General features: G+C 47.3%; 1 protein-coding gene across 2 annotated transcripts in view; it reads right to left on the reverse strand.

Annotated features, from left to right (window-relative positions):
* Nucleotides 1-777: 777 nt before the first annotated feature.
* Nucleotides 778-14,772, reverse strand: part of GUF1 (GTP binding elongation factor GUF1) — a 95,872-nt gene continuing 81,877 nt past the window's right edge. Inside the window, exons 17-19 of one of the 2 annotated variants that reach the window (XM_075334079.1) lie at nt 8,338-8,374; nt 7,339-7,377; nt 1,090-1,178 (exon numbers count right to left, since the gene is read on the reverse strand). In XM_075334079.1, coding sequence (XP_075190194.1) covers nt 7,369-7,377; nt 8,338-8,374 — 46 coding nt within the window. In that variant the 3' untranslated portion in view covers nt 1,090-1,178; nt 7,339-7,368. Of the gene's footprint in view, nt 1,179-7,338; nt 7,378-8,337; nt 8,375-14,772 lie in introns of both variants that reach the window. The other variant, XM_075334071.1, reaches the window with a different exon arrangement.

The raw sequence follows: 14,772 nt of genomic DNA on the forward strand, positions 1-14,772 counted from the left end.
GTAAAGTATCCATGCGCTGCACAATGAAACCACCTATTGCGCCACCTGGTGGAAAACAATGGACTTACCATTTTTATCTCGTAAATGAAACGATAAAGAAAAAAAGTGAATTACAAAGTTGTAAGGCATCATCAATTCAATACGAATCGACACCTTGCATACAGAAATGCTATGATTAGAACGTGTAAAACTCACAAGGCTGCGGACGTGAAGCCATACCTCATGGAGACTTTCCTACAAGTCATTGGGTATGGTGGCTGCATGGAGTGGCCTCCACGCTCACCTAACCTGACCCCATTGAACTTCTTTCTGTGAGGTCACATCAAACAGCAGGTGTATGCAACCCCTCCACCAACATTGCAGGATCTACAATGACGTATCACAGATGCTTGTGCAAACGTGTCACCTACCATATTGCACAACGTAAGATACAGTATGCTGTCCAGAGTCCAGATGTGCATTGCAGCTGACAGGGGCCACTTTAAACATCAAAGTTATCCCTCTGGTGGGAACAATATCTTTAATAACTAGTTTGGGAATAATGTGCCCAAATGAGCACCATATGCGTGACCAGCATTCGTTTTGGGAGGGTCATGAGTTTCATATCATAGCATTTCTGTATGCAAGGTGTCGATTCGTATTGAATTGATGATTACCTGCAACTTTGTAATTCACTTTTTTTCTCTCATTCTGTTTGAGATAAAAATGCTAACTCCATTTTCCACCAGGTGGCGCTATAGGTGGTTTCATTGCGTAGCATATGGATACTTTACTATACCTAGACACCACTTCTATGCCTATAGCTGCCGCCATTCTCAAGTTAATGGCGGTGGACACACTGTATATGCTGCTCTGATGAGGTAGTAAAAACCTGCTGACAGATTCCCTTTACGCTCTGCACCATTCACAAAAGCCCTTTAAAGATTGTGTTTTATTAGGTTTCCTAGTCTGAGGTAGTTCAGCACATTGGAAAATCTTAATTCCAACCACACTTGTTCTAATCAAAGCATTTCTGCAGAGGTAGCGTTAGGTCTGCGGTGTCACTTGTCCAGCCGTCTTTTCAATACGCTGATGAATGCGTCTTTAGGCACATCTACATTACCGATTTTCCTCATTTTTTTCTTGCCTTCAGCTTGTCTCTTCAGCAGCTTCATCTTCCTTGTGATATCACCGCCATACTGCCAAAAAAATGAGCGATACAAGATATCAATATTCTATGAAATAGCTGGAATATGAAGATTTTTCTAGTACTGTAAGGTTCAATAAGTTGGGAGAATCAGGTACAAACCAAATTCAGCCATGTATGTTTGACTTGTTAGGCTGTGTGTGCACGCTGCGTTTTTCGGGTGCGTTTTTGGTCTAAAAACTGCATGACTTTGCTTCCCCAGCAAAGTCGGAGTCTTCATTTTTGCTGTCCGCACAGTGCACTTTTGATTTAGGTGTGTTTTTGTGGAGACCACAAAAATGCAACATGTCAATTATTTCTGCGTGTTTCACCCATGCAATGCATTGGACAAAACGCAGCAACAAAAAACACAGAAAAAAACTCAAACGCGCAAAAATACATGCGTTTTTTGGATGCGTTTTTTTGCGGCCAAAAACACTGCATCTTTGTGGTCACAAAAAAGGCAACGTGCACACATAGCTTTAGCCTGTCTCTGAAACAGTGCAGCATTTCTTAGCCGGGAATCCACCTGTCCAGCCAGTCTCCCATCCGACTTGGTTACCAGTGACTAGTGTTGAGTGAGTAGTTATCAAGTACTGTCCGCTACTCGCATATCGATACGAGTTGAGGGAAATACTCGCCGAGTAACTCGAAAGCCGTAGTATTTGCAACTCGCACGAAAAGTTACAGGTTTTGGGTTACTCGCTACTTAGAGTATTTCTTATTGACTTATATTGCACCCGCTACTCGTAACGAATATGCGAGTAGCGGACAGTACTCTACACTACCAGTGACTTCTCCCTACGTGTATGTATACAGAAAGACCTGTGAGTCCCTACCAGCGAGTGGAGAGCAACAGTCAAGGACTGACCTTTTAGACTGGTCTTGTCAGGCCATAGTGAAAAACATGGTTTAAAAGCTGCTAAGAGTCAATAGATGGCTGAAATTATATAGGCAGGAGCTGATACATTTCTGCCCATGTCCACTGTCAGGTTTCCTTTAAAAGCAAATATATCACCTATAGTATTTTCACAGGGAATTTGTCAGCAGGATTTTGCTATTTAATATGCAATATCCAAACAAAGAGCCTCATGGTTAAACCTTATGGTCTCAGTGGGGTCATGCTGGTAAGGGGTACAGTTTAACCCACCAGCATGTCCCAGAGACTGCACACTCCAAAATGCTAATATACAAAAACGAAGGAGGGAGTAAATACACTAGCTTCCTCCCGGAAGAAGCGGTCCTTGCACCGCGAAACGGCCGTCGGAGGCCCCCTCTGTTGTCCCCCTGAACCTCCTCCACTGGTAAGCAATTGTCCGCTGACCCGGTCTGCTGATTTGCACTGTATGGATGTGATTCCACGCTATGTAATCTATGCATTTGCGTTACACCCCTTTATGGCTGGACATTTTAACCCATGCAGCATCTATTCCTGGCAGTACCAAGGGTGGTTGCTATGAGTTAGTCATTCACTCTATATCTTTTCTGGACGCAGCCGCCCAGTAATTGTCCTTACTGGCCCCATACCTCATTTAGCGGCAGCTCTTATGCTATACCACTCTTTACAACCCAGTTACTTTCCCAGTATATATATATATACCAGCTAGTAGGATTTTTTACGGGGACTTTATGTATGTACTTCTTCCCTGACCTATGCTTCTTTATCTCATGTACATTTTTGTAACTATTTATATACATTAAGATTTTCTATTAATTGCACGTATTTACTCCCTCCTTCGTTTTTGTATATTTAATATGCAAGCAGCATGATATAGGGCAAGAAAGCAGTTGTATGTCACTTAGTGGACTGTGCTCCGTAATTTTCAATTCAATCAGTGTTTTAATCGGCAGGAGATTATCATTGCCTAAGGCTACATGCGCACGCTGCATCTTTTTGTGTTCACAAACTGCAGCCAAAACTGCACGTTGTCAGAGAGCCTGGAAATGTTACAAAAAAGGCTTGTAATTGTAGGTGCGTTTTTGCTGCGTTTTCAATACGTTTTTCACAACATGCGTTTTTGCTGCGTTTTTGTGACAAATGTTGAGAAAAACGCAGGAAGAATGAACATGCTGCATTTTTATGTCACAAACATTTGACAAATAAAACGCTGACAAATAAACTGCAACGTGCGCACAGCAAATCTGACTTCTCATAGATTTTGCTGGGAAGTCAAATGTCAGAAAGTTCTGACAACAAAACTGCAGCCAAAAACGCAGCGTGCGCACGTAGCTGTTGTAGCTGTTCTGTTTTGTCACAAGTCAGCTTATGGGATCACCAGTGAGGTCCTCTGAATTAGGCCTCTTCAGACCTAATCAAGATCGAGCGCTCGGAGAAAAGACCTGCATTCATGTGAGCATGATCAGTTTTCTGTTTATTTAGCTAAGGTACAGTTTATTTATACCATTTGCAGATCAATGTGATATTGCAAAAAAGGCTTCTAGCTGGACTTTACAAGTTGCTCATATGACCATTAAGTTTTAGCAAAACAAAAATATATAGAGACATGCCTATGAGATAAGAAGAAGATAAGAAGAACATTTAGAGACCATAATAATCCTTGAGCTTGTCTCTTATTCTGAAGGCTCCATAATGACTATGAACTACCACCAGATATACTTACTAATAACAATAAAATAGCTTTAATGAAGAAATAGAGAAACTATTAACCCTTCTATATCATAGCCGAAGTCTGATGTGCAGTCTAATCCTGCTTGCACCACTGATTGGCAGTTGCCCATCAGTGATATGGTTGTAGGTGTCAGTTATGACATCACTTCCTGCCTTAGTGACAACAGGGTCAAATCCACTCATGATCGGTCACAAATCAAAGGCAAGAAAACAAGACAGAAAGACGCCATCTATGAAGAAGGTAGGAAAGATGGCTGCCAGTCCTGTCCTGAGTTGGAAGTACGAGAGCATGAACCAGGGAATGAAAAGCAGACAGTGGGATTCTAGACAGGCAGGTAATCTATATATATAATTGCCTTATTCTGTCTGTCTGTCTGTCATGCTCCGAAATTGTGTCCTTACGGTGACACAAAGCTGATTGGCCGCTGGGCTCGCCATGGCCCCGCCCCCCCACACGGATTGGCCTCTCGCCCCGGCTCTCTGCAGGCCCCGCCCCCCTCACGCAATGCACGCTCGCTCTGGCCCAACTGACACGGAGCTCCGATTCCCAGGTGAGTACACACACACATCAGATCACACTCACTCTCACACTCACTCTCACACACACCTCACACATCACAACATCCTGGGATATTGCTTGCTTCTACACCGGCTCCGTCAGGATCCCAGCAGTGCCAGACATAACCTTGCGATGCTGGGATCTTGACGGAGGCCGTGAAAGCTGGTAACCATTATAAACATCGGGTAACTAAGGTCCCTTAGTTACCCGATGTGTATCATAGTTACCAGTGTACACCGGCTCACACTCACTCTCACACACACCTCACACACACATCACATCGCATCCACACATCAAGGTCCTGCAGCTGCGGAACATACACACACATAACAGCACACACACACACAAATCAGATCACACTCACACACACCTCACACATCACATCGCATCCACATACTCACAACATCCTGGGATATCGCTTGCTTCTCGGCGGCGATACTGTGCTGTTGTGAGCTTCCAGGACCTGCCGGGGGATCACATGGCCAGAAGCATGTGATATCCCCGGATGTTGTGAGTATCAGCGCGTATGTGCAATATCGTCAGTGTGTGTGTCTTTGTGTGTGAGTGTATGCGATCGGGTGTGTGTGAGTGTATGCGAGCGGGTGGGTGTGAGCGTATGCGATCGGGTGGGGGTGTGTGGGTGTGTGTGAGTGTATGCGATCGGGTGTGTGTGAGTGTATGCGATCGGGTGTGTGTGAGTGTATGCGATCGGGTGTGTGTGAGTGTATGCGATCGGGTGGGTGTGTGTGGGTGTGTGTGAGTGTATGCGATCGGATCTGTGAGTGTCGGCAGAGGAGCACGGCGTGCTGGAGGAGGCTGAGAGGACAGAGGCTGATCCTTGGGAAGGCTGGGATGGGGAGGCTGATGCTGGACACGGAGAGGCTGATGCTGGGGACAGAGAAGCTGATGCTGAGGACAGAGAGGCTGATGCTGGGGACAGAGAAGCTGATGCTGGGGACAGAGAAGCTGATGCTGGGGACAGAGAAGCTGATGCTGGGGACAGAGAGGCTGATGCTGGGGACAGAGAGGCTGATGCTGGAGACAGAGAGGCTGATGCTGGGGACAGAGAGGCTGATGCTGGGGACAGAGAGGCTGATGCTGGGGACAGAGAGGCTGATGCTGGGGACAGAGAGGCTGATGCTGGGGACAGAGAGGCTGATGCTGGGGACAGAGAGGCTGATGCTGGGGACAGAGAGGCTGATGCTGGGGACAGAGAGGCTGATGCTGGGGACAGAGAGGCTGATGCTGGGGACAGAGAGGCTGATGCTGGGGACAGAGAGGCTGATGCTGGGGACAGAGAGGCTGATGCTGGGGACAGAGAGGCTGATGCTGGGGACAGAGAGGCTGATGCTGGGGACAGAGAGGCTGATGCTGGCGACAGAGAGGCTGATGCTGGCGACAGAGAGGCTGATGCTGGCGACAGAGAGGCTGATGCTGGCGACAGAGAGGCTGATGCTGGCGACAGAGAGGCTGATGCTGGCGACAGAGAGGCTGATGCTGGCGACAGAGAGGCTGATGCTGGCGACAGAGAGGCTGATGCTGGCGACAGAGAGGCTGATGCTGGCGACAGAGAGGCTGATGCTGGAGACAGAGAGGCTGATGCTGGAGACAGAGAGGCTGATGCTGGAGACAGAGAGGCTGATGCTGGGAGGAGAGAGGCTGATGCTGGGAGGAGAGAGGCTGATGCTGCAGGTAGAGAGGCTGATGCTGGCGCAGCATGGCGGATGGAGCACCTTTGGGAGTGCGCAGCATGGCGGATGGAGCACGTTTGGGAGTGCGCAGCATGGCGGATGGAGCACGTTTGGGAGTGCGCAGCATGGCGGATGGAGCACGTTTGGGAGTGCGCAGCATGGCGGATGGAGCACGTTTGGGAGTGCGCAGCATGGCGGATGGAGCACGTTTGGGAGTGCGCAGCATGGCGGATGGAGCACGTTTGGGAGTGCGCAGCATGGCGGATGGAGCACGTTTGGGAGTGCGCAGCATGGCGGATGGAGCACGTTTGGAAATGCGCAGCATGGCGGATGGAGCACGTTTGGGAGTGCGCAGCATGGGGGATGCAGCACGATGGGGAGTGCGGAGTATGGCGGATGGAGCACGTTTGGGAGTGCGCAGCATGGCGGATGGAGCACGTTTGGGAGTGCGCAGCATGGGAGATGGAGCACGATGGGGAGTGCGCAGCATGGCGGATGGAGCACGTTTGGGAGTGCGCAGCATGGGAGATGGAGCACGATGGGGAGTGCGCAGCATGGGGGATGGAGCACGATGGGGAGTGCGCAGCATGGGGGATGGAGCACGTTTGGGAGTGCGCAGCATGGGGGATGGAGCACGTTTGGGAGTGCGCAGCATGGGAGATGGAGCACGATGGGGGGTGCGCAGCATACGGGATGGAGCACGATGGGGAGTGCGCTGCATGGGGGATGGAGCACGATGGGAAGTGCACACCTCCCCCCAACACACACACACACACACACACGCGCGCACTGCACAACACACCACACCACACACACACACTGGGAACCACAAACAACTGCCCTACACAGACACCCACACACACAGACAACGCTGCACACACAAATATACGCACATACCGCACAACACGCACATTGCACAAAACATACCTCCCCCCAAAACACACCACACACACACAAACTGCGCAACACACACACAACGCTACAGACACACAGCGCTCCACAAACAACGCAACACACAAACAACACCGCTCTCACCCCCCATCACACCCAGACAACACCCAGAACATGTACAGCGCCCTACACAAACACTTGGTAACTACACACAACAACATCTATCTATATATATATATATAACAAAAATCATACATGAACTACACAATACGTAAATGCTAGAATACCCGATGCGTAGAATCGGGCCACCTTCTAGTATATATATATTTGTCTGCTACCCTTTCCCTGCAATAAGTGCGGTATCTGTGTGCTGCCTTTTCTAAAATACCCAATTAGCACATACCAGAATAAAGCTATTCTCAGAGGATTCCCTTTAGGTCCGCTGAAAAATAGAAAGAGGAATTTACAAAAAAAAAAAAAAAGTGTTTTTTTTTCTTATAAATTGACTAAACTTTACCAAAAACACAAAAGGCGTTAAATCTAAATGATTGTTTGACAAGTTAATGTATTCTATATCCCTGCCACACAAGGCTGTAATATTGTATAGCCTTACATACCTGCTTGATCCATCTGAGCTGTAAACTTTAAATAGGTGTAAAAAAATAAATGTTTATATATTATATATTATCAAAGCAGCAGAAGCACTGTACAGTGGAACCTTGGTTAATGAGAACAATCCGTTCTGGGAGTGTGCTTGTTAACCAAGTTACTCGTTCCCAAAGCAAGATTTCCCATAGGAAATAATTGCAATGCAGACAATTCGTTCCACAACTTGTTAAAGGTCCCACACACACAAACGCGCACACACATATTATGCTCACCTTACCTTCCATCGCCGCCCTCCTGGAACTTGTAGCTCGCCACTACAGGATGTGTATCGGGTAACCATCGCGACGAGGGAGGAACGTCCGCTGCCAGCACGCCGACGTCAAAAGGCAGGAGGCGCTTGCCTCGGAGTAGCGGCTGACAGCACACCTTCCTCTCTCATCGTGATGGTTACCCGATATACAGCCTGTAGCGGCGAACTACAAGAACCATGAGGCCGGTGGTGGAACGAAAGGTAAAGTGAGCATGATATGTGTGTGTGTTTGTTTGTGTGTGTTTGTGTGGACTGCAGAGTGGGTTAGATGTACGGAACCAAAAGTGTGTGTGCGACGAGTATTTTTGTCGTTCAGCAAAGCATTGCTTGTAAACGGAGTTACAAATTTACAGCAAGCTTTGCTCGTTAAGCGAGGTTCCACTGTATAAGTATTTAAGTATTACACTGTGCAATACAAGGTAATATTGTGGTACATTGTTAGCCAGAAAAATCAATTGACAAAGTATTACACAAAATACATACACATTTTGCCAAGACATTCTTTCTGTAGGCTTTAATTCTGAAAAACAAAAGTATATAATATAAATGGCACACACAGAAAAATATAATCACACTGGTACAGCATGGCTTAGGTCATGACCTGGACATAAGTAATGAGTTGGCATCTAGTATAAACACTCAACCTATTCTTTATTGAGCGATCTTAAAGAAAGCACAGAAAAAAAAAATCACTCCAACAGCTATTGATGCTCTCACTGTTTTATGACTACAGTGTGTTTACATGTGGCAAGTTTACTGAAGACTCTCCATTAAAATCTAATATATAAAGCCGAGTGTATGTGTAGAAAAAAAATCCAGCATCCATGTCAGTATAAAATAAAACTTCGTCTTTATTGCAAAATTTCTTTAAAATTCCATAAGATCAATGCTCAAGAAAAACGCGTTTCGAACACAGGAGCGATGATTAAGAACGCTCCTGTGTTTGAAACGCGTCTTTCTTGAGCATTGATCTTATGGAATTTTAAAGAAATTTTGCAATAAAGACGAAGTTTTATTTTATACTGACATGGATGCTGGATTTTTTTCTATATGCTGAATTGGAATTGCCTACCTCCTTGCACCGTCTACCTCATATCTCCATGTGGTGAGCTGGAATCTCCCTTTGTGTGTGTGTGTCTGTCTGTGTGTGTGTGTGTGTGTCTGTCTGTGTGTGTGTCTGTCTGTCTGTGTGTGTGTGTGTGTGTCTGTCTGTGTGTGTGTCTGTCTGTCTGTGTGTGTGTGTCTGTCTGTCTGTCTGTGTGTGTCTGTCTGTCTGTCTGTGTGTGTGTGTGTCTGTCTGTGTGTGTGTCTGTGTGTGTGTGTCTGTCTGTCTGTCTGTCTGTCTGTCTGTCTGTCTGTCTGTCTGTCTGTCTGTCTGTCTGTCTGTCTGTCTGTCTGTCTGTCTGTCTGTCTGTCTGTCTGTCTGGTAAAGGAATTCACACAGTCTCATTTACAATCACAAAATTTTGCACAAACACCTCATTTGACTCCGGAAACATCATAAACCATGTTTTGAGGGGAAAATTAAGCCTCGCGCTTTACAGTTATTCTTCAATAAATCTGCTTACATTTAAGTCAATGGAGCTGGGAGCTACAGGTCATTATTAGGAGCTCTGATTCCTTGCCTATAGCAACCAAGGACATTGTTAGTATAAGGGTACACTCACACGAGCATATGACTCGCGCGAATGCAATGTTAGTGAATGAGGCAGAGCAGATGGTCAGCTTTTTTTTTCTCATCCAAATTCTGATGAGAGAAAAGTCACAACATGCTGTGAGTGGATGCAGAAATCGTGCGAGACTCACCAATACAAGTCAATAGGTGGAAGAAAAAAAAACAGCCTAGTGACGTCTGTTTTTATGAATACATTACTATCATGTGGCAGTGAACACTGTAAATGGTGCTGTAAATGACTAATCGTTACTGAAAAAAACAAAACAAAAAAAAAAAACAAACGGATTGCACACTGACAGTACACGGATGACAAATGGTGAATAAAAAAATAAATAAATAAATAAAAATAATCACGCATACAAAGTACACACTGACAACCACTCGTCTGACTGCTGGAACAGAATGGGTCCGTTTTCTCATATGATCGTGTAATTCCAGCCTAACACAGCTTATGTGACAGTTAACCTCTTTGTGACACATGACGTACTGGGTACATCATTAATCGTGTGAGGTTAATCCCCGCGGGCTGCCGTGGGCAGTCCGCGGCGATCTGCAAACATGTCAGCTGATTTCAACAGCTGACGTGTGCCTGCCAGGCGCGAGTGGAATCGCATTCCATCCGCGTCTATTAACCCCGGCCCTTACATCTCGCTGTCAAATTCTGACAGCGAGATGTATTAGCACGCTGCAGTAAGCATAACTTACCCACCCCCATTGGAAGTCAAAGTGACGTGACCACGTGATTGCCGGTGGTTGCCATGGTAGCACAGGGTCATGTGATGACTCCTGTAGCCATCATGACTCACTTTCTCTCACTGCCGACAGACTGCCATGTGTGAGAGCAAAGCAGCTTTTCTCCAGATCTCAGCTGTGTAGCTATGATCTGGAGAAATGAATGAACAATTGGACTGCTGATCGTTATAGCATATATGTACTAGTAAAATTAAAAAAAAAAAAAGTTTGAAAAAAAAGTTAAAAAAAAAAAAAAAAATAAAAAAAATCCAAAAACCTAAAAGTTCAAATCACCCACAATTTGGCCCATGGAAAATTAAAGGGTTAATTTTTTTTTTTAAATATACACATATTTGGTATTGCTGCGTTCAGAAATCCCCAATCTATCAAAATATTAAAACAATCCGATCAATAAACGGCGTAGCAGCAAAAAAATTCCAAACGCCAAAATTACGTTTTTTGGTCGCCACAAATTTGATGCAAAATGCAATGACAGGCGATCAAAACATAGCATCTGTGCAAAAATGGTACCACTAAAAACGTTGCCTCGAGATGCAAAAAATAAGCCATCACTGAGCTATAGATACTGAAAAATGAGAACGTTACGAGCTTTGGAAAATAGCACAAAAAGTGCACCACTTTTTTTGTACAAACTTGTATAGATTTACTTTTATCTAAGGGGTTAAAAAAAAAAAAAAAAAGAAAAAAAATCACGTTTGGTGTCTACAAATTCATAACTACCTGAGACATCAGACCAACACATCAGTTTTATCATATACTGAACATGGTGAATAAAATATCCCAAAAACTATTGTGCAATCGCACTTTTTTTGCAGTTTTTCCGCACTTGAAATTTTTTTGCTGTTTTCCAGTACACTACATGGTAAAACTTATGCTTTCATTTAAAAGTACAACTCATCCTGCAAAAAACAAGCCCTCATATGGCAAGAATGAAAGAAAAAAAGGGAATTTTGTTTACTTACCGTAAATTCCTTTTCTTCTAGCTCCTATTGGGAGACCCAGACAATTGGGTGTATATCTTCTGCCTCTGGAGGCCACACAAAGTATTACACTTTTAAAAAAGTGTAACCCCTCCCCTCTGCCTATACACCCTCCCGTGGATCACGGGCTCCTCAGTTTTGGTGCAAAAGCAGGAACGAGAAAACTTATAAATTGGTCTAGGGTAAATTCAATCCGAAGGATGTTCGGAGAACTGAAGACCATGAACCAAAAAGGAACAATTCAACATCAACAACATGTGTACACAAAAGAACAACCAGCCCGAAGGGCACAGGGGTGGGTGCTGGGTCTCCCAATAGGAGCTAGAAGAAAAGGAATTTACGGTAAGTAAACAAAATTCCCTTTTTCTTTGTCGCTCCATTGGGAGACCCAGACAATTGGGACGTCCAAGAGCAGTCCCTGGGTGGGTAAAAGAATACCTCAATCAAAAGAGCCGAAAACGGCCCCCTCTTACAGGTGGGCAACCGCCGCCTGAAGGACTCGCCTACCTAGATTGGCGTCTGCCGAAGCATAGGTATGCACTTGATAGTGCTTCGTGAAAGTGTGCAGACTAGACCACGTAGCTGCCTGACACACCTGCTGAGCCGTCGCCCGGTGCCGCAATGCCCAGGACGCACCTACGGCTCTGGTAGAATGGGCTTTCAGCCCTGAAGGGAGCGGAAGCCCAGAAGAACGGTAGGCCTCGAGAATCGGTTCCTTGATCCACCGAGCCAAGGTTGACTTGGAGGCCTGAGAGCCCTTACGCTGGCCAGCGACAAGGACAAAAAGCGCATCTGAACAGCGCAGGGGCGCCGTGCGAGACACGTAGAACCGGAGTGCTCTCACTAGATCCAAAGAGTGCAAATCCTTTTCACACTGGTGAATTGGATTAGGGCAAAAGGAAGGCAAGGAGATATCCTGATTTAGATGAAAAGGGGATACCACCTTAGGGAGAAATTCCGGGACAGGACGCAGAACCACCTTATCCTGGTGAAAAACCAGGAAGGGGGCTTTGCATGACAGCGCTGCAAGCTCAGACACTCTCCGAAGTGATGTGACTGCCACCAGGAAGGCCACCTTCTGCGAAAGACGGGAGAGAGAGACATCCCGCAGCGGCTCAAAAGGTGGCTTTTGAAGAGCCGTCAGGACCCTGTTAAGATCCCAAGGTTCCAACGGACGTTTGTAAGGTGGGACCATGTGGCAGACCCCCTGCAGGAACGTGCGGACCTGCGGAAGCCTGGCTAGACGCTTTTGAAAAAACACGGATAGCGCCGATACTTGGCCCTTGAGAGAGCCGAGGGACAAACCCTTGTCCATTCCAGATTGTAGGAATGAAAGGAATGTGGGTAAGGCAAACGGCCATGGCGGAAAGCCGTTATCAGCGCACCAGGATAGGAAGATTTGCCAAGACCTGTAATAGATCTTGGCGGACGTTGGCTTCCTGGCTTGTCTCATGGTGGCAATGACATCCTGAGATAACCCTGAAGACGCTAGGAGCCAGGACTCAAAGGCCACACAGTCAGGTTGAGGGCCACAGAATTCAGATGGAAAAACGGGCCTTGTGACAGCAAGTCTGGGCGGTCTGGAAGTGCCCACGGTTGACCCACTGTGAGATGCCACAGATCCGGATACCACGACCGCCTCGGCCAGTCTGGAGCGACGAGAATGGCGCGACGGCAGTCGGACCTGATCTTGCGTAGTACCCTGGGCAGCACCGCCAGAGGGGGAAACACATAAGGCAGTCGAAACTGCGACCAATCCTGGACTAAAGCGTCCGCTGCCAGAGCTCTGTGATCCTGAGACCGTGCCATGAAGGCCGGGACCTTGTTGTTGTGTCGAGACGCCATGAGATCGACATCCGGCGTTCCCCAGCGGCAACAGATCTCTCGAAACACGTCTGGATGCAGAGACCATTCCCCCGCGTCCATGCCTTGACGACTGAGAAAATCTGCTTCCCAGTTTTCTACTCCCGGGATGTGAACTGCGGAGATGGTGAAGCCTGTGGCTTCCACCCACTGCAGAATCCGCCGGACTTCCTGGAAGGCTTGACGACTGCGAGTGCCGCCTTGGTGGTTGATGTAGGCGACGGCAGTGGCGTTGTCCGACTGGATTCGGATCTGTCTGCCCTCCAGCCACCGATGGAAAGCCAATAGGGCTAGATATACTGCCCTTATCTCCAGGATATTGATCTGAAGGGACGATTCTATCGGAGTCCAGGTTCCTTGAGCCCTGTGGTGGAGAAAAACCGCTCCCCAACCTGACAGGCTCGCGTCCGTGGTGACCACGGCCCAGGTTGGGGGTAGGAAGGATTTTCCCCGAGACAGAGATGTGGGTAGGAGCCACCACTAAAGTGATGTTTTGGTTGCAAGGGAAAGAGAGATGTTCTTGTCGAGGGAAGCCGATCTCTTGTCCCATTTGCGAAGAATGTTCCATTGGAGTGGCCGTAGATGGAATTGCGCGAACGGCACTGCCTCCATAGCTGCAACCATCTTCCCCAAGGAAGTGCATGAGGCGCCTTAAGGGGTGTGACTGACTCCGAAGAAGTGATTGCACCCCCGCCTGCAGAGAAAGCTGTTTGTCCTGCGGTAGCTTGACTAACGCTGGCTGGGTATGAAACTCCATCCCGAGGTAAGTCAGGGATTGGGTCGGTGTCAACTTGGATTTCGGGAAATTGATGATCATCCCGAACTGCTGGAGAGTCGCCAGAGCGACGGTAAGGCTTTGTTGACACGCCACCCGAGAAGGGGCCCTGACTAGGAGATCGTCTAAGTAGGGGATCACCGAGTGGCCCTGAGAGTGTAGGACCGCCACAACAGATGCCATGACTTTGGTGAAAACCCGCGGGGCTGTCGCCAGGCCGAAAGGCAATGCCACGAACTGGAGGTACAAAGCATAAAACAAACTGAGGACCCCGTGGTCCACGGGAGGGTGTATAGGCAGAGGGGAGGGGTTACACTTTTTAAAGTGTAATACTTTGTGTGGCCTCCAGAGGCAGAAGCTATACACCCAATTGTCTGGGTCTCCCAATGGAGCGACAAAGAAATAAAAACGTTATCGCTCTCGGAAGAAAGGGAGCAAAAAAAAACGGAAAGTTGCCTGGTGGTAAAGAGGTTAATATGATTTCGGTGGAGAGTCAGAGAGACACACACACACACACACACACACACACACACACAGCGAGCAACAGAGATAGAGACACAAACAGAAACGGAGAGACAGATGGATAGAGAGTGAGACAGATACAGACAGAGGGAGAGTGGGAGAGCTGGAGAGAGACACAGTTAGGCTGGGGCCACACGGGGATTACTGCGATGCCCTCGCATTACACTCGGCTCACGCTGGCAGTACAGCAGAGCCGAGTGTCATGCGACTGAGGTCTGATCATGCGAGCGGATCTCAGCTGTGGGGGGGGGCGGCCCTGAGGAGGGGAGGGCCGAGATTTTATCTCCCTCTCTCCTCTGTAGCCGGCTATTGCCATTCTCGCTCTGCACTCGCAGTACACCAGTGTACCG

Source organism: Anomaloglossus baeobatrachus, chromosome 1, assembly GCF_048569485.1.
Source record: "Anomaloglossus baeobatrachus isolate aAnoBae1 chromosome 1, aAnoBae1.hap1, whole genome shotgun sequence".
In the NCBI taxonomy this organism is placed as follows: domain Eukaryota; kingdom Metazoa; phylum Chordata; class Amphibia; order Anura; family Aromobatidae; genus Anomaloglossus; species Anomaloglossus baeobatrachus.